The 19,391-nt window shown below is 30.2% G+C and overlaps 2 protein-coding genes and 1 long non-coding RNA gene across 3 annotated transcripts; all 3 read right to left on the bottom strand.

Annotated features, from left to right (window-relative positions):
• Positions 1 to 53: 53 nt before the first annotated feature.
• LOC105800087 (uncharacterized) lies at positions 54 to 2,496 on the bottom strand. Its single transcript, XM_012630994.2, has 2 exons — positions 1,980 to 2,496; positions 54 to 546 (listed from the first exon to the last, which is right to left on the bottom strand). Exons 1-2 carry the CDS (start codon positions 2,430 to 2,432, stop codon positions 373 to 375), a joined length of 627 nt encoding a protein of 208 aa, XP_012486448.1. The 5' UTR covers positions 2,433 to 2,496; the 3' UTR covers positions 54 to 372.
• Positions 2,497 to 6,203: 3,707 nt separating this feature from the next.
• LOC105800086 (uncharacterized) lies at positions 6,204 to 6,833 on the bottom strand. Its single transcript, XM_012630993.2, has one exon. It carries the CDS (start codon positions 6,831 to 6,833, stop codon positions 6,204 to 6,206), a length of 630 nt encoding a protein of 209 aa, XP_012486447.1.
• An 8,395-nt stretch (positions 6,834 to 15,228) lies between these two features.
• Positions 15,229 to 19,154, bottom strand: LOC128032770 (uncharacterized). The gene is made up of 4 exons (XR_008189088.1): positions 19,072 to 19,154; positions 18,518 to 18,598; positions 16,453 to 16,515; positions 15,229 to 15,913 (listed from the first exon to the last, which is right to left on the bottom strand). It is a non-coding gene; the product is annotated as an uncharacterized LOC128032770 (long non-coding RNA).
• Positions 19,155 to 19,391: the final 237 nt, after the last annotated feature.

The raw sequence follows: 19,391 nt of genomic DNA, 5'->3' as shown, positions 1-19,391 counted from the left end.
AGGCATAATTTTGGATTTGTATTTGTTCCAAATCCAATTATAGCGAAAGACAATTTGAAGAATAATTGTATATATATAGCTTTCTCCATTAACATACCATGAGATGCTTATTCCGTTTGTTATTCTTTTCATATAATCCCGAATAATTTAAGGACTTGATTATAAACCAAAAATAAGGGTAGAACAGTTTAACAGTGTCAACTTTTATGAGCTGTTATGAATTTTGCTTTACATGATATTAATTAGCCATCACCATTGTCTGCAACTTTAGCATCCATCCTCTGAAAAGTGTCCCTTAACTTCCAAGGCCGAGAGCGTTCATTAGAAAAGCAGTCGATGGTTTAGGGCAGAATCTGATTCCACTTTCAGCAACTATTCCAAACTGGGTGCAACTTCAGTAGGATTTGATTCAAAGACGTCTGAATTAGAGGCATCAGGTTGTTCTAATAGCTCTTGAGATTGGATCGACTCTTTGTATGCAGGAGTCTCCTTAAAATCTGTTGCCCCTTCGTTATAAGTCGCCACAGCAATCCCGCATGCAATTAACTGATACAATAAAGTGCAAAACTCAGATTCAAGTATCATCAAATAGTGCCTTTTCTAACCAGAAACAAGCAAAATAGCTCACCTGTTCCATGGATAGCAATGAATTTTGAAATGCCATGGTTCTTTCCTAGTTATAGTGAAAAGAAAAAGTACAACAGGGTAGGTCCAGCCTATTCTTGAAATAAACAACTCTCTCCCTTCCCCAGAAAACCAATTCACCAAGGACTACAACTTTTTGGATTTTCAAGTATTTCAACCATACGAAAGAGACAAATCATAGCCAAGTGTCTTCATAGAAGTATATAAATTGGTCTGCAACAGGTCTAGATTAATCACCCACCTACTTCTCAAACCACCTTTTGAGTAATCCATGAATGAATGTAACAGATAGTCTACATCGACCATGAAATAGAAGAAACTATGAGCGCTACCGATTAAACGTATTACAAAAAAGAAGGCAGTGCTTAATCCAATGAAAAATATTATGAAAACGAGTGTTTTGTGTGTAAGGTTAGAAAGCTGTCATAAACTTTGGTCTTTAAGAGTGGATCTCAATTGTGTCAAGTACTTTAAGTTACATCGATATTTCTTATAGTATACGATGAAGAAATTACATAGAAGAAACTCTGAGCGCTACTGATTCTACTGAAGGATGTAACATTCTACAAATTCCATGCAAGGCAAAATGAGGGGCAGGGTCATTTGTTTCCTTTATGATGTATATTAGCATAAAATTTTAAACCATAACCACAGATTAGTTTCCATGTTTCACCAAACTCGGGAACTACATCTTCACATTTGGTCAGCACAAAATCAAGCCCAGCAAGTCTGGGTGCTGCATGCTGTTCACCTTCCTTAATTCCCATCACAAACCCAAGAAAAGAAATTCTCAAGAAATAGTCCAGGCTACCTTGTTGCCGCCACCAAATTCGAATAAAGTTTCAGACTAATCTCCCATAATTCTCCAAATTTCACGGGTGCCTATTTAGTGTTTATCTGATCTTTTTAATTCATTCCCTTATCCCCCTCCTGAGGAAATGTAATCTACAAAAAATCTCTCGAGTATGAACATTCTTTCTCGGTCCTTTTCCCTGTAACTCCACAATGAAGCTTTGGACTCTAACACAAGCAGAATTTCATTATTTTCTTATGGCACATCCCCGGCTCATAAATTCTAATTTGAACTTTGCAACTAAAATCTCCAAACCCAAGTTCAAGTTCTAACCACCACTTAGACAGGGTAGATTTTTTTCCCTTTACCAGCATGCAGAAGTTATCATATTGTTAAATTTTTTAACTTTGATTTAAACCCATAATCCTAATCCTTCATAGGCTCATATGAATTCAAATATCGATCATTTCAGGCATCAGCACAACAAAACTGAACAACGGAAAAAAAAAAAAAGGCAGAGATAAAGAGCTTTGAGAGATACCGCGAAAACGATGCCAAAAGCCCACAAATACTGAACAAGGAAACCGAAAACATCCCATTTGGGACCTTCCCATAAATCCGGCTGAAGGCCCGGAAGATCGGGGAACGGCTTACCATCAGCCGAAATCTCAGACGAACTCCCACCAACGTCCTCCAATCCAACTCCAACAGCAATGTTCGATTCTTCAATCTCCGCCGTCCGTTTGAGCTCCTGTTCCTCATCTTGTTCTTTTGTGGTGAGATTGCTCCTCCGGTTCTTGCTATCGAAGCGTCCGGTTCGGGAAGAGAACTTTTTGGCAGCGGAGGTCAAGTGGAAGGTTCTGGGGGAGATTGGGAAGAGGACGTTGCGGCGATGAGGGAGGCCGAAGGGTAGCTGGTTGTTGGGAAGGATTGGGCCCCCATTTGCATTGCTACTGCTACTGATGCCATTGCTGATGGTTAAGGATAGCGCCATTTGAGTGGAGAGTAGCGAGCAGGATAAGAACGAGCAGATATTATTTTATTGAGTAAACTACACAGTATATTTAAAAACATGTCTCAACCAATAATAAAAGGGTTACAAAACGACCTCTCTGTTGCTCATTTTTAATCCAATTCGGTTAACTACGGCTAATTTTGGGATAGAGTGATAATCAGATAATGTGGTAATTTTAAGCTTGTTTAATCTTTATTTAATTATAATTTTAAAAAAATTATTATCAATATCTTTCATCTTATTCTAAAACAATTATAAAATAATCTTTTTTATTTTTAAAAGGAGTCTACATTCATCAGTGAAGAGATGATATGAGCAACGAAAAGTTCAACTAACATGATAGAGTCTACGTATTAATATTATACATCATTAGCGGTCCATTTAATGACAGATAAGCAGGGGGCCTTTGCTGGTTGATGTATTCGTTGTTGCCGGAGGACCTTGCTCATGTAAACAGTAATAGCCAAGGTTCTGCGATTTTGGCATTCATGCACCGGGCTCAAACAATGCGGCTAATCAGAAAATAGAGAAATTGAACGGTTGTAGCACCCTCCTTCATATATGGCATGGATGTGGTATGTGAATGTTGTTTATAGCATAAATCTCTACTCATCCGTTCTCTTTTTCGTTAGCGAAAGGGTAAAAAGACATTATGTGCAATGTAGGCACGAGCTTTAAGATTTAATTTTTTATAATATTTTTGATAGATTTGAAAATAATTGTTAATTTAAGGTTAACTCGAGTCACACCACCTATCATTAGGAGTTGAGACAACTCCAAATTGAAACTGATAGATATGTAAATTAAGAGGTTGGTTACTTAGCATTTCAAAAGGGCTACGGTTTCAATGCATAATTATCATTCATTGTTTTGTTAACTTGCAATTATGAAATATAGTTTCGGCAGACACTGTATTTAGCAGAGGGTGTTTAGGTTGTGGTACCAAGGGACATAGCGTAGGGGCCCACTGACCATGCTTCGGCATGTGTGCGTCAGTATGATATGTTAGTTGTAATATTTATAAGCGTTACAATTGAACACTTCGAGTATTTAAATGATCGAACACAAAGGATTGTCAAATTGATAATTGTGTTTGTCAAATTACTTATAATCTAGCAATTATTAATCTAATTGAGTTGGAAATTATTAGTGCAAAATCAAATATAAATTGTTTATAAACTAAATTTAAACTATCAATTAAACAAACTAAGCTAAACTTTTTTCTTATTGTTTTAGATAATGAAAATGATATAATGATTGTCAACCGTTTAGCCGATTGCTAGTTAAACTAATAACCTATTCCGATTATATTGCTTGCCACTTCTAACAAGGAATCTCCTATCGCTCTCATATTAATTTGGAACTATCTACTAAGTTCTTCTCTTGATCTCACTTAGACAAGTAGTTCTTCTCTTGGTCTCACTATCCAATATAAGTATACCGAACTATCAAGGATAAACTCTCCTATCGATCTCACTTATCTAGATTTTTCACTAAAGGCGTCAATTCTAGTGTATTAAGCACTTCAATATAATCGAAAATCAATTAATCAAGAACAAACATTAGCACATAATCAAACTTAAATTTCAAGCAAATATTTCATTAAACACATGGTAGGCATAGAAATAAAGAGTAAGAAAATACTCATTTAATTGATGAAAATCCAATTAAGCTCAAAAGATTGATTATCTCTCTCTTGCATAGTCTTCAACAAGAAAAAAAAGAAATAGAAAGCAACAAAATTGAAGTCTATTCTAAAAAGAAAAGAAAACCTAATCTAAAAATAAGAAGAAAAGGAAAGAAAAAAAAAAAGAAGAAATCTAATCTAATCTAAAAATATGGGATGTGAGGAAAATGTTCAACCATCAAAAATCTACTTCCAAAATCTTATAAAATAAAATTTATAATATACTAATATTTAACCTAACAGTAATAATTATGCCCTTAAACAAAAAGTAACTTCAAGTTTATTTGGATACAAAATTGCCCCTACAATTTTTTCACTTGTGGGATTTCACTATTGTGACATTCGTGGCAATAGGCACAATCTTGGCTTGGGAGTTCTCGGTGTTGCGACAACGGTGGCCCTGTCTCTTTAATTTCAACCATCAACTGTGAAGTTGTAACCTCAAAGGCTTGAAGTCAAGATATCGAGGTTCAGTGTTGTGACACAGCACACTTGGTGCCACGACATCCTCAGTAGACTGCTCCAGGTTGGTTTTTCATTGAAGTTTTGCTCCCTTGAGGTAATGGAGGATTGATGTCATAACATACACGCATCAATGTTGCAACACCCAAAGCAAATGATATTTTCTTTAAGGTTTGGCCATAGTTATCTCCCTGCACAAGCTCAAATCAATCATTAGACTCCTAACAGAAAAAAATTCATCAACTTGGGTCTCAAAAACATTAAAATTTAAGAATATTTAAAAAGACATTAAAAAACTCATAAACTAATTGAAAACAAGCTCATTAAATACTCGAAAGAGTTTAATTTGACATATCAAATTACGTCATATCAAACTCCCCCATACTTAAGCATTTCCTTGTCCTCAAGAAATCACACAGAACATACATAAGATGACCCCTGGAATGTGTTGAACAATAAGAAGCATGTCAATCGAATATTGAATTTGTACATGACATATCTCACATGCAACTTAAGATTGATGTTTAGCTAATTTAAGCACTCCTAAAGCAAATATACCTAGTTCACTAAAGAACTAGCAAACCTAGGGGCAATTCAAATGAACAAATACTGGATTATATTATCTAACATAAACTATATAGATATGTAGTAGGCACAAAATGCGAATCAAAAACATCCATTAAGCTAATTATAAACAAATCAAGAAGATAATATAAAGGAAATGTTTAGGTCACATAGGTTTTCTAGGCTTGTAATGTTTTGAGGCTTAAGACGTTTGAATTTCAAACTAAAAGATAACTCGAAACAATTTCAAGCATATGACATTGTTCCCTATTCATCCCAAAAATAGTTATCAAGCTTACCACATTATTTCTCCTTCTCTCACCTTTCCTATCTCTCAAAAGATATGAAAAATATTGTTAAATATTGATGCATACAAAAAGCAAGCATGTACTTGTGCATTACGAAATATATTCAAACCTTAAACAATTTTTTAAAATATAAAAGTAATTATTTTATTTTTATTAAATATTTCCAAATTAAGTCTAAAAAGGTACCAAATTTTCTTGCTTAAAAAACACTTTTGATTCCATATGTAAATTATATATAAGCTTTGTTTTATTAATTCTGAATCAAATCAAATTAGTTTATGTCTAAACCCTTTTAAGTTGTTATGTTTGATTTATGATTCAAATATTTTGCACATTTTATATATTTATAAGTAAATATCATTCTATCCACATCAAAATTTACGATGCTACCATTTATTTCTAAAATATAGTAAAATAATTAAAAACCGCTCTGGAAGTCATTTATCGTCAGAATAATTATCCAGGAATTTATCACTTAAAAGCATAAATTTATTATTATTTTGTAAAATATGCATGCTTCAAAATAATTATTTTTAATTAAAATTTATCACCAACAAATTTGCATTCCCAATTTTATTTCCGTCTTTCCGCCTCCAACCCTTTTTTTTTTCTTTAATTTACCATTTTAGTAATTAACAAGATTTACAAACCTACATATCCACTCTCTTTTTTCAAAAAAAAAAAAAAGATTTACATCAAACGGCACCGTAGTTCGCAAAGCGATTCAGGTCACGAGGTTAGCTCCGAAATTTCTACGATGGGTTCGAACAAGCCTCCTAACGCCACAAAATCACCACTATTACTATGATTTTTGTTGTCGGCATCTGAGTCACCGCCGATTCCGAAGTCAAACGATCCGTAACTCGGAATCGGGTACTCATACCCCATCATTTCCTCTATTCCATCGGCTCCTAACTCTACACTTCCCTCTATATCAACGCCCTGCTCAACAGACGAAAAACTCGGTGGCAAACCCAGTTCATCATCCGAAGCCTCTAAAAGAAACCCTAGATCCGGCCTCGAGTTGCCGGTTTCCAACGATGTTACCGGTAGCGTCGCCTGAGTCGGAACTACAATCTCTTCTTCGAAACTTTTGAGAACCGAGTCAAGTCCCTGAATCCCCAGCCCAGGTCCAATGTCCGGGTCGGAATCGTCCAGGAAGTTCAGCAAATCCTCCTGGATATGCTTTGTCTCTGGCAACTGAACGTCCACGTAATCAAGGTCGGATTCCACACGAGTGAACTCGGACGAGTGGACTCGAGAGAGTTTTAAAAAGGGAACCGAGTTAGCCTCTGACTCAAAATTCTCAAACTCTTCCCGGGCTCTCTTCTTGTCGCCTCTGTTATCGTCATTTTCCATTGGAAAATGTTTCAGGAAATTAGAAAAAAAAGCTTAGTGTTCAATATAGTAACTTGTCATTGGATACATAGAAAGATGGGGAGACTTTATAAGGAGCAAACTGCAAAAGAGTATGAAATTTTTGAAGTGTGGTTGGATGGCGAGAAAAATAAAATAAAGAGAGGGGAGCAGAGATTTTGTAGAGAGAGAAAACAAGGAATATAGGGTGAGTGAGAAAGAGATATGGAACCGGTATTATATAGTTGCAAATAGAAGAGCAATTTCTGATTTTACATTTTCTAACCTTATTTTATTTGTTTAAAGGGTTGCTAGTATAAATATATGTTGGAATAATTCTAAGTATCAAATTAGTTTAACATTTGAGTAATCATAAATAAAATTAAATTATTACAGTATCTATTATACAAATAAAATTAAAGATTTGAAGAATAAATTTAACGAGAATGATCAAATAATTATAGTGCGAAGTCGAGACTCGAGATGTACGAGATACTATACAACAAGCAACTTAAAATTAATAAAAAAATTTGTTAAAGAGTTTAAAAGGAACGAAAATATTTGAAAATTCATTAAGAAGATTTTATTGATTCAACCAATCAATGTGTTGAACAATATACATTATTTGATACCGTATTTAAGCTATATTATTTTTAAGATGTTCAAATTTTTTATAATTTTAATATATTATATGTAATATATACAACTAACTCATGTATTTGCACGGGATGAGAAACTAGTAATTTTATATAATTACCTAATTATGTTTTTCTAAAACAATTATATAATGTATATTTTTATTTTTTCAAATTATTTTCTTAATTTAATATCTATACTAATTATGAAACTTCTCGTTAAATTTAATAAAACGAGTCAGGATACACCTTAGTTTGAAATTACATTAATATTAAAGTGGTGCATTCTTTTTAATGTCACAAGTAAAGATATAAATCTGTCACGTGTCCCATTTTTTATATACATTTTCTTTTTACCATATCATCGACCCAACTTTACTTATAAAAATTCTACTAACATTTTCTCTAATACTAAATCCACTAACAATATACCTATATATAAAACAATCACCAGAGGAGGCAGTTACAATTGTCTTTTCTGTTTGGCATTTTAAGGTATGGTTTATTTTCAGTTGTGGTGCTTTTATTATATTCAAATTTGGCATTTGTTCCTTACATTTTAATTTGACTTATCAAATAATTTTACTCGTAATGGTTAATTTTCAATTTTGTGCCTCTATTATGTTTAAATTTGAGATTTAATCCTTATACCTTAATTTGACATAATTTAATATTTATTAGTCCAAATAATTAATATTAATAACTATTTCAGGTAGAATGGTAACATGAATTTCTTTTAAAACACCATTCTAATAATATATATATATATATATATATATTGCAACATGATAAGTTAGAATTTATTATTTTAAGGAAAATCCATATAAACATTTTAACCAAAATAGTTAAAGATGTTAATTATTTGTACTAACTAAAGATATTATAATAGTAGAGATTAAATGGTGTGAAATTAAAATATGGAAATCAAAACTCAAATTTACCCATGTAAAGAGACCATAAACATATTTTGATATAAAACAATTTATACATAAGACAATGTAAGCTTTTATTTATACAAATATATATAGTCATTAATTTATAATAAAAGTTAATTATTTGACACCATTCGATCTATTATTTTGAGGATTTATACACATTATATATTAAATATTTGATTTATTGTTGGATATTAATTTATAGTGCATACAAATATGAATCAATGAATATAAATTACCCACATTCGTTTTAACTTTACTTCAAATGTTGTTTTATATATTTAATTTTGTTACTAAAATTTGAATTACTCATAAGAATAAAAACTTATTATTTCAATTATATAAATGTCACAAATTAGGAAGACATTAATGCTTTGATTGGGAAGACATTAATGCTTTGATGTGCTAAAATGCTATGTCACCATGATATACACGTGAATATCATTGTTTGATTGGTCCATTTGTTACGTCAACAAAATTTAATAGTCAAACTTAATCAACATTAATTTAGGGGCTTGATTGATTAATTTGTCATCTTTAAGGGATGAATTGGGTGCAAAATTTTCATGAGGACTTTACTAATTTTTTTTATCTATTAAGCCAATAAATTATTACTAAATCTATCACACTCATTTTTTTTAATAGATCATATAGAACACATATCACACTCACAATAAATCGCATTAAAGTTAACTGGAAAATAATGTCACTTGAAATCTACTTTTATTTTCTTTTAAAATAAAACTCCTTCTATATTATATATACATGTATATATTTCATAAAATGGGTGTGATAGATTTAGTAATAATTTATTAATTTTTATTAGTTTACGTCTTTTAAAAATTTTATATGATTCTTAAAAATAAATTAAATCCTCCAAATCAACATTTTTTCACTTCAATAGTCATGTCATTAAAATTTTCATGTGAGATGTCATGTTAGTCGTTATGTCACTTACCACATCAATCCTTAATGGTCTGATGGGGTTGCTATAGAAAACCATATTATAAAGGTTTACTTGATAGTTAACTTTTGATTAAGGGCACAATTTATTACACTTTTTAGCGAGGGGTTCAATTGATTTGTGAGTTATTTTCAAAAGGCTTTTTTAGTACTTAAGCCATTGTGCTTGTAATTTTGTTCGTATCGATAATAATTATAGTTTTACTTATAATTAAATAGATGTTTTGTAGGTAAGTTTATGTATTTGATATATTTCATTTCCTTTTACTTTATTTTTGAGTATAATTATGGAGTTCCTTGTATTATGATTTGAATTATTTTTCGTCTCATTTCCTTAAAAATTGAGTACATAAATCCTTATATTTTAGAGAAAAATGTGTGAATTAGTCATTTTGTTATAAATTCCATCCATTTGTGTTATTAAGTGATGATTTGGCTTTTTCAAAAAATTGTATGTAACTGAAGTGGGATTAAAAGATAAGTAGGATTAAGTAAAACTACCACGAAGGCCCCTATACTAGAAATTTGCTTGTATTTTTCCCTTTCAACTAAAAAGAGGGCAAATTAATTATTGTACGTTAGATCAAAAAGCAAATTGATCATTTTATTAAATATTCAACTTGTTTCTACTCTTCAACTTGATTAACCACTACAAGAGAATAATAATTCAATGGCTTTTTTTTTTTTAACTTTTTTGCAGAATTTATGAACGCATTTAAAAATCATCACGAAAAACAAGAAAACGCCACAAAAGACGTTACAATAAACAATGTAGCGAAAAATAGCGATGTTTCTTATGTAACGCCATTGAACGTGTCTCTTTTTACGGCGTTTTATGGTGTTTTTTTCTTCCTAATAAATTATATACAATTCATAAATCCATAAATAGCCAAATATAAAATATTTATATAAATCAATAAAGTTGTTTTACACTCTAAGGGCCAGTTCTTCATTGCTTTTGAAAAGTGCTGTGGAAAAGTGCTTTTAAGAAATGCTTTTGAAAAGTTTGGTTTAGAATTTGAGTGTTTAGCATTGCTGTCAAAAAATGCTTTTGAGAAATAAAATGTCCATTTTAGACATCTTATTATCAAGTAACAAATATGCATTTAAATAATATTTAAATTAGTTAATATTATTATATTTTAGTAATAATATAAAAAAATTATTATAACTTGTTGTTAATATTTTAATATATAAAATATAAATTGTAAATATTTTAAGCAATAAATATTAATTATTTATAAAATTTAATTAGAATATATAAACTATATTTTAAATATTTAATATTTGTAATTAGTATTTTAAAAATATTTTTTATTTTAATTAATGATTTGAACACAATTGTAATTAAACACCAAGAAAAAAAAAGAAAAATACTATGTTATTGGAGGGGTGCAAAAGTAATTAAACATCAAAAGTGCTTTTGGGAGAAGAAAAGCTAAAATTTTTAGCTTCTCCTTTTCAGAAATGCTTTTCAAAAGCACTTCTGAAAAGCTAAAAATTTCAGCCAAAAGCAGCTTGTTCTTCACAGCTTTTCTTTCAAAAGTACTTTTGGAGTCAGAAGTGTTTTTTTTAAGCAATAAAGAACTAACCATAATAAAGGAAGCAAACATCATTACCATTTAAAATTAAAATGCATCTTTCCGTACCGGAACTGACCACTATTATTAGATGTTGGTCACCTTTCCCATTAGCCAATTTTACCTTTATTAATAGCTTAGTTTGTCACAAATTCCTCTCCATCTCAGATTTCCAACGATGCTACCTTTGAGATTGGCACCGACACACATATAGCAAATAAAATTCCACTCAATGAATTGTCAAAGGCCTCCACTATATAAAATAAATTATATTTATATTTTATAATAATTTAATATTTTAGTAAATTGTTTTATTGAAGTATTTGTTCAAATTATAAAATAAATCATCATTTATTCTTTTTTATATAAAAGAAAATTGTTACTTAGATATTATTTCATTTAATTCTATAATTTTAAATTACTAAAAATACTTTTTGGTAATAATCAAGTAAAATATTATAATATACTTAATTATATGATTTTACTGCATAACATATTTCGGGGTTTCAGGTCTAAACGCCACCACATCTATGTGAAAAACAAAAACAAAAACAAAAAAAACATTTATTTTGCATAAAAGTATTTAGCAGCATTTATCAATAAAACACCACTAAAAGGTACAACAACAGTGGCGATCATAACAATTGGCGCCAGTAAAATATGTAATATAGAAGGGTTTCACTTAATAACGTGGCTAAAGGTATGGCGCCAAAACTATTTCGTGGTAAGTCGTATACCCTACGTTAATTAATTGGTTAAAGCAGTGTTGTTTTAGAACTGTCGCAAAAGGTTTGAGCTACCAATGTTTATCTTAAAATCGTTGCTAAAGGTTTAAACTAACTCCCACACCCCAAAATATAGGGGGTTAATTGTAATAGGTAGACAATAAAATGAATAAGGTTGAATGGTTAAGTGTTTAGTGTTGTCCCTAGAGATCTAAGATCAAGCTATTTTCCTCTCGTTTCTTTCCTTTTAATTTTCAACAATCTAAGATAAAAGTTACACCAAATATATGCAATTAGAAATATAGACCAAACAATAAATATGCTTTAGGCCTAATGGTTAAGAGTTAACTTTTCCCTTAAGTGACCTTAGGTTTGAGCCACTTTATTCCCAAATGCATTTTTTATTTTCGATAGTGAAGGGGTAAATTGCTATGCCGCCCTGGAAAACCTACGTATTTAATTCATCTTTTCCTAATTAGACTTGGATATTACTTTCTTTTCAATTCCAAGCATTTTTTTATTTTCGGCAGCAAATGGGTAAATTGTTATGCCACCCTTAAGGTTTCCAAACCTTGGGTATTTTGCTCACCTTTTCCTAATTAGGCTTGGATCTTGCTTTCTTTTTCAATTCCAATTAGAATTTTGTATTCATTTCTTTATTTCTCCCACTTTATTTTCATTTCCTTTCTTTACATTATATTTTCATTCCATTGTTGAAAATTATATTTCCTTTACCGAATCAAAATCAACTCCCTGTTTACTCTTTTTTCTACCGGTTGTTGAATTCATCACCGATAGCATCCGTATTTTCATCAGAAGTTCGGTAAGTGCATTCATTTCAATAAGGCGAACTCGTAATCCCACAATAGCATCGTTCCACGTTAATCTTTCAATTCAATTACCTTTTCTTTTATGACTCTTGCCAAATCTTTTGATCATTTTGACAAATCTTGAAACCAACAACTAATTCATGTGTAAATGTTGTTTAAAGGACATGATTTAGGTGAATTGGATCAGATTTGATTGTGAGAAATGTTGATCGGACCCCCAGTGAAAGATTTGTGTTCTTTTTGCAAGTGAATTGGTAGTGATTGTGTGTAGAATTAGGGCCGTACGGGTGGACCACACAACCACCACATGGTCAGGTGCCTCTCAAAACCCTAGGCTACTTCATGAACCACGCGGCCACAACTCTTTCATACAGCTTGTAACATGACCGTGTCTCTCTTGTAGGATAATTCTTACGTTTTTCACATAGTCACAATCTGTTAGACAACCTATAGCCTCAAATGTTTTATAGTTTATCCCAGAATTTTGTAAATTGTTTAGTTTAGTCCTTATATAAACCCTGTATTATTTTTAGGAATTTTATTCACTCGGCTCAATTCGTGATATTATGAACATGCTAGAATATGTAAGTTGATGATTGATTTGCTATTGTTATAATAATTATATATATAATACCCCAAAAATTACTACACTAAGAGAGTATGTATCTTTGATATACTAAAATAAGGAAATAAAGTGGCAAAAGGGAAATTTTAAGTTATGTCAACATTGAGAAGTATATTATGACATATTAATTTAAGAAAGGATTAAATCGTAAAAGTGAGAAAAGTTTTGTTGCCCAAGAGTAAATACTCAAAATTTGAGGGTTAAAGTGTAAATATGAAAATGTTGAAGGACCAATAGTGAAAATATTTTAAGGGTGTAATAATCTAGAAACTAAGAAAATGAATAACTTAGGACCAAATTGAATAGGTGAAGAATTATGAAGGACTAAATTGTAATTTTATCAAATTAAGTGATGACACAAGGATGAAATTTTAAAAGATCATAAAGGCACAAATGGTCAATTAGAAATAGAGAGAACTCTAGAAGGTAATGATGATGTTGGTGATATTTTAATTAATTAATTAGATAAATGTTATTTAATTAATATTTTATTAAGATTTTTGGTATTATTTTATTATTAAATGATTAATATAAAAGGGAGAAAAGATGAAGAGAATTTTTCATCATTCCATGCCTCCAACGTAAGAAGAAAAAAAAGAGAGAAAAATTCTTTCTTTACAAATTGGTACTTTCACCAAAAATCCACCATTTTCACTTAGAAATCAAAAAAATTTCCATAGCCACCATTTTTACAATTTTTGGTGATTTTACAAAGTAAGAACAGGGGAACCCGAAATCAATCTGACCCTGTCTCACAAAAATTCATATATCTTATAATACGAAATTCTTTTGCTTAAATTGTTTCTTCTATGTAAAACTAGACTCAATAGGCTTTAATTTAATGCTTTAATTAACCTCTAATTCAATTTCTATGATTTTTGGTAAATTTTAAAATTTAGACTACTGCTGCTGTCTCAAAACTGTTTTAGTGTAAAATGTTGTTAACTAAATTTATAACACCCTCATTTCATTTCTCTACAATATTTTTCATCACTTCCTCTTATTTCCCTTCACTAACATATCAAGAACATAGAACCTTATGTAATAAAACTCTACATTAACATCAATTTCATATTTTTTTCAATAATATCAAACTCAAAAATATATTAAAATCTTGATGTTCTTATATTGTCCAATTGATTTCAATATTTAACTTGATTTTCTCTCTCCTTCAACTTCTATTTCTTGAATCTAACCTGATATTCTAGCTGCCCTTAGTCTCCTTATCAATTTTCTCTCTTGGTGGCTATGGAAATTTTTTTGATGTCTAAATGAAAATGGTGGATTTTTGGTGAAAGGACCAAATTGTAAAGAAAAGAAATTTTCTTTCTTTCTTTTTCTTCTCACGTTGGAGGCATGAAAAGATGAAAAATACTCTTCATAGTTCCTCCCTTTTATATTAATTATTTAATAATAAAATAACACTAAAAATCTTAATAAAATATTAATTAAATAACATTTATCTAATTAATTAATTAAAAATATCACCAACATCATCATTAACTTCTAGAGTTCTCTCTTTCTAATTGACCAATTTTCCCTTTATGATCTTTTAAAATTCTATCATTGAGTCATCACTTAATTTGGTAAAATTATGATTTAGTCCCTCATAATTCTTCACCTATTCAATTTGGTCCTAATTCATCCATTTTTCTTAGTTTCTAGATTATTCCACCCTTTTCCACCCTTAAAATATTTCCACTATTGGCCCTTCAACTTTTTTATATTTACACTTTAACCCTCAAATTTTGAGTATTTACTATTGGGCAACAAAACTTTTCTCACTTTTGCGATCTAATCCTTTCTTAAATTAATATGTCATAATATACTTCCCAGTGTTGACATAACTCAAAATTTCCCTTTTTGCCACTTTATTTCCTTATTTTACTATATCAAAGATACCTACTTTCTTACTGTAGTAATTTTCGGGCTATTACATGTGAATATTACATGTCTACTGTCATTATAGCATGTTCATTTAAACAATGGCACTATCCAGTCCATATTCAATTCATGAGTATTTAACTCATAAGAACTAATTTTACATTCAGTTTCATATTTCATATACAATTCATCAACAATATCATATATTAATAACTTGAATTTGATCAATTCATGAACCTTAGGTTCATGCTTTCAAATCTCACAATTTGACTAACAATTTCTTCCTTATACTTTCAGTCGTACGATCAATCAAATTTATTCAATTCTCACATTTTGCTTATTCACCCTATTCATAAACCCGGACCTTGGCGAATACACGGATTCCAACCAAACACACCAGTACAGCACATTGTGCCTAAAACGGTACTTTGTACCTGATCAATATATCAGAAGCAGTATACGACACATAAAGTGCCTGAAACGACACACGTGGTGCCTAATACGACACATATAGTGACTGATTGGCAAAGCCGATAAATTCCCGTACTCTTCCAATCCTATGACATGTCAATTATATTCGACTCAACTCGACTAGTTAATAAGGTTTCCAAATCTTCATTCAAACTCACTTTCATTTCAAAATTTACTTTCAATATCAAATTCACTTTAATCAAGATTATACAGAATATAGTTCATATGAACTTACCTGGTTAAATTGCAGAAATACCAAGGTACTACCTGGCTAAATTGCAGAAATACCAAGGTTCATCATTTGGTAGAAGGCTTGCTTTGCCTTCCCCTCTTGGCTACTTGAGGTAGGCCGAGAATCAACTGGCACTGCCCCTTGCGCAGGAGCAGGCGCTATACTTTCAACGTCATCAGCTACAGCTCAATCGGGATCCATTACTATACGAAATCATATTTTTAGATGTCAGAAGTCATCACACTATCGAAATATAAATTATGGCATGTACAACTAGACTCACACGCAATACGTTAGTCCTAGAACTGACTAACCGTGGCTCTGATACCAATCAAATGTAACACCCCCTAACCCTTATCCGTCGTCGGACTAGGGTTACGAGGTATTACTGAACAAAACACACCTCAATACAAACGTTCAATAGAATTCAAGAATTTAACATTGATATGCAATTCGTTTGAATACATGTTTAAATCAACTATTTCTAAATCAAAATATAAGCATTGTATATATATATAAAAATGGAAATATATTAAGCTTAGCCAAATTTTAAGTAAGTATAATTATAAATTCTACTTTAAGCTTTTTAAAACAAAACATAACATTTTGATCCCGTTAAACCATAAGAAAATAAACCATTTTTGTATGGCTATAATTTCATATATAATATATCAAAGTACGACTTTCCAAAACATTTATCTAGCCTGTACATGCCAAAGTTAAAATTTAAACAGTTTAATACCGAGACAGCAGATAGAGTGATGAACTTGCTGACGATCCCCGAGCTTGAAGCTTGATCTTAAGTCTAAAAATCAAAAAGACATAAACAAACAAAGTAAGCTTTTATAGCTTAGTAAGTCTATAGCATAACAGAAATTATAAAATAATTATGTAATTTCCTGATACACTTAATGAATTCGCAAATACTATATATGTTAACTATTACATATAGTCAAAAGCATACTTAATTATCAACTCTTAAAACCGAATGTAAATTCACCATAAACATGAATAGCCGAATGCTTATATACATATATGCTTAACAAATATTAGCTCCAAATGCATATACACTTATTATAACTAAATTTATATATGTATTTATCACCTGCATATATCTAAATGCATATAAGTGCTTATCGCTTGCACTTCATCGAATGCATATATATATTATTCAAATACATATGCCAAAAGCATATACTTATACTTATTAACCACATGTGCCGAATGCACATATATATTTTTACTATAATCCACATTTGTCGAGTGCATACATATATATATATATATATCCAACAATTTCATGATAACCAACATATATATACTCACTAAACACAAAGATTCGAACGCTTATATGCTCATCAAATACTTAGAAACAAATGTTCATATATTTATCTATTACATATAACCAAAATCATATATATACCTAATGCAAATAATCATTTAATTTAAACAGATTCACTGGCACTTAGCTTGTTAGGCTTAAAGCCTGATTTAGATCACCGGCACTTAGCCTGCTAGGCTTATAGCCTCGATTCAGATCACCAACACTTAGCCTGCTAGGCTTATAGCCTCGATTCAGATCACCAAGCACTTAGCTTGCTAGGCTTATAGCCTGATTCAAATCACCAAGCACTTAGCCCGCCAGCTTATAGCCCGATTCACCACACCAACTTAGCCTGCTAGGTTTTAAAACCCGAAAATCTCAATTTCTCATATACGAATAATTCCTCAAATATTTATTAACAAGAAACACATATTCACCGTAGTCCATGCTCAAACATAAATGAGTTTGCAAATCATATTTTCAATCCACTTCAAGTACTAATAACTTATAATCATATAAATATATATTCCAACCTCATTTATAAAAACATAAACTTTTATGTCTTTAATTCAATCTAAAACTTGTACACAAATGTACATATAGATATATATTCAAACTCCCGTATACATATTTAACATTTATGCCTTTTAAATAAAAATTAAAAGCCCATACAAGTATGTTATTTATATTCGAACCTATATGAATTTATATATACACATTCTTGCCTTTACCTAAGTTCACAACTTATTCATGTATATATAAATATACATAACTAAATTTAATACAAATAATTTACATGTACTTATGTATACACACCTATTCGAGCATAATATATATATATATATATATATATATATTTGTATCTAAGCTCAATATGAAAACATATTTATGTACATCCATACATATTCAAAACTATACATACATGCTTAACATTCATATCTTATAATATAATCAATACTTAATTATATATATAAATGTTCCATCTCACATATAATCACCTTATTTAAAAAATTACCTATACAATTACAATATACATATCACTAATCAAAACCCAAAGTTTTTTTACATATATATATGTATATTCGAAAACCCATGTATAATACATACCTTTTATCAAAGCAAGAATTTATACATGTGTTGATTTTCTCATATTCAATCTTATGTGTATATATATATAACCTTCAAACAATCAATTAAATTCAGAACATATTCATATAGATACATATATAAATATTAATACATTATATATTTATATATATATGCTTTATAGCATTCCTACTTTAACTTAATTCAAAAATTTATATAAGCATATATATATATATAAATATATATATATTCAACACTTCATACACATATATATATATACCATTTATAATTTTAATTTATTCAATCAAATTACTTCAAATTAAAGCTCAACAACAACTACAATCGATATACATACATATATACTAATTTAATATCATTAAATAGCTAATAGACTTACCTCGGATATAGACGGAGACGTTCGACTATTCGACTACTTTTGTTTTTCCCCGATCCAAATTCGACTTCTTTAATTATTGATCTAAATAAATTCAAATTAAACTTATTTAAACATTATTCCATCAAATTTAGCCTAAATTCACATAAATGGGAAAATTACAATTTTGCCCCTAGCATTTTACATTTTTCACAATTTAGTCATTTTTTTACACAAAACACAAAATATTCCAAATTAATTTTACTATAGTATGGCCGAATACTCCTAATCTCATATAGGTCCATGCATGTCATTTATTTCACATTCTAGTCCCTCAATTTAATATTTTCTTAATTTAGTCCTTAATACACATTTTTATCAAAAATTACTAATTATAACATGAAAAGCTAACAACATATATTTATTTCCCACCTATTAACATCATAAAACTCAAGCATTCATCAATGGCACATTTCAAAATTATCCACAATTCACAAAATTAAGACATGGGTTTTAAAGTATACGAAGCAACGATCTCAGAAACGTAAAAATTATCAAAAGCCAAGCAAAATACATACCAAATTTTAGCTTCCTAACTGCCGAATGTTTAAAACACCAAAGGTGTTCTTTGTTCTTCAATTTTCGGCAAAACAAAGCCAAGTGCATGGCCACTTTCATGTTTTATTTTATTTAATACATATAAATACCTAATTTACTATTTTAACCTTTATTTATTCATTTAAAATCCACTAACATTTGTCTACAATAGTCCACTTATAATTTATTTGGTATAATATCAACATAAGGACCCCACATTAGAAAAACCATAGCAATAAAGTACTTTAACAATTAACTAGCCACTTTTGCATTTTACGCGATTAAGTCCTTTTATCAAATT

The sequence above is a fragment of the Gossypium raimondii genome, chromosome 9 (genome assembly GCF_025698545.1).
Source record: "Gossypium raimondii isolate GPD5lz chromosome 9, ASM2569854v1, whole genome shotgun sequence".
In the NCBI taxonomy this organism is placed as follows: domain Eukaryota; kingdom Viridiplantae; phylum Streptophyta; class Magnoliopsida; order Malvales; family Malvaceae; genus Gossypium; species Gossypium raimondii.
This window is presented reverse-complemented; position numbering and strand designations above follow the sequence as displayed.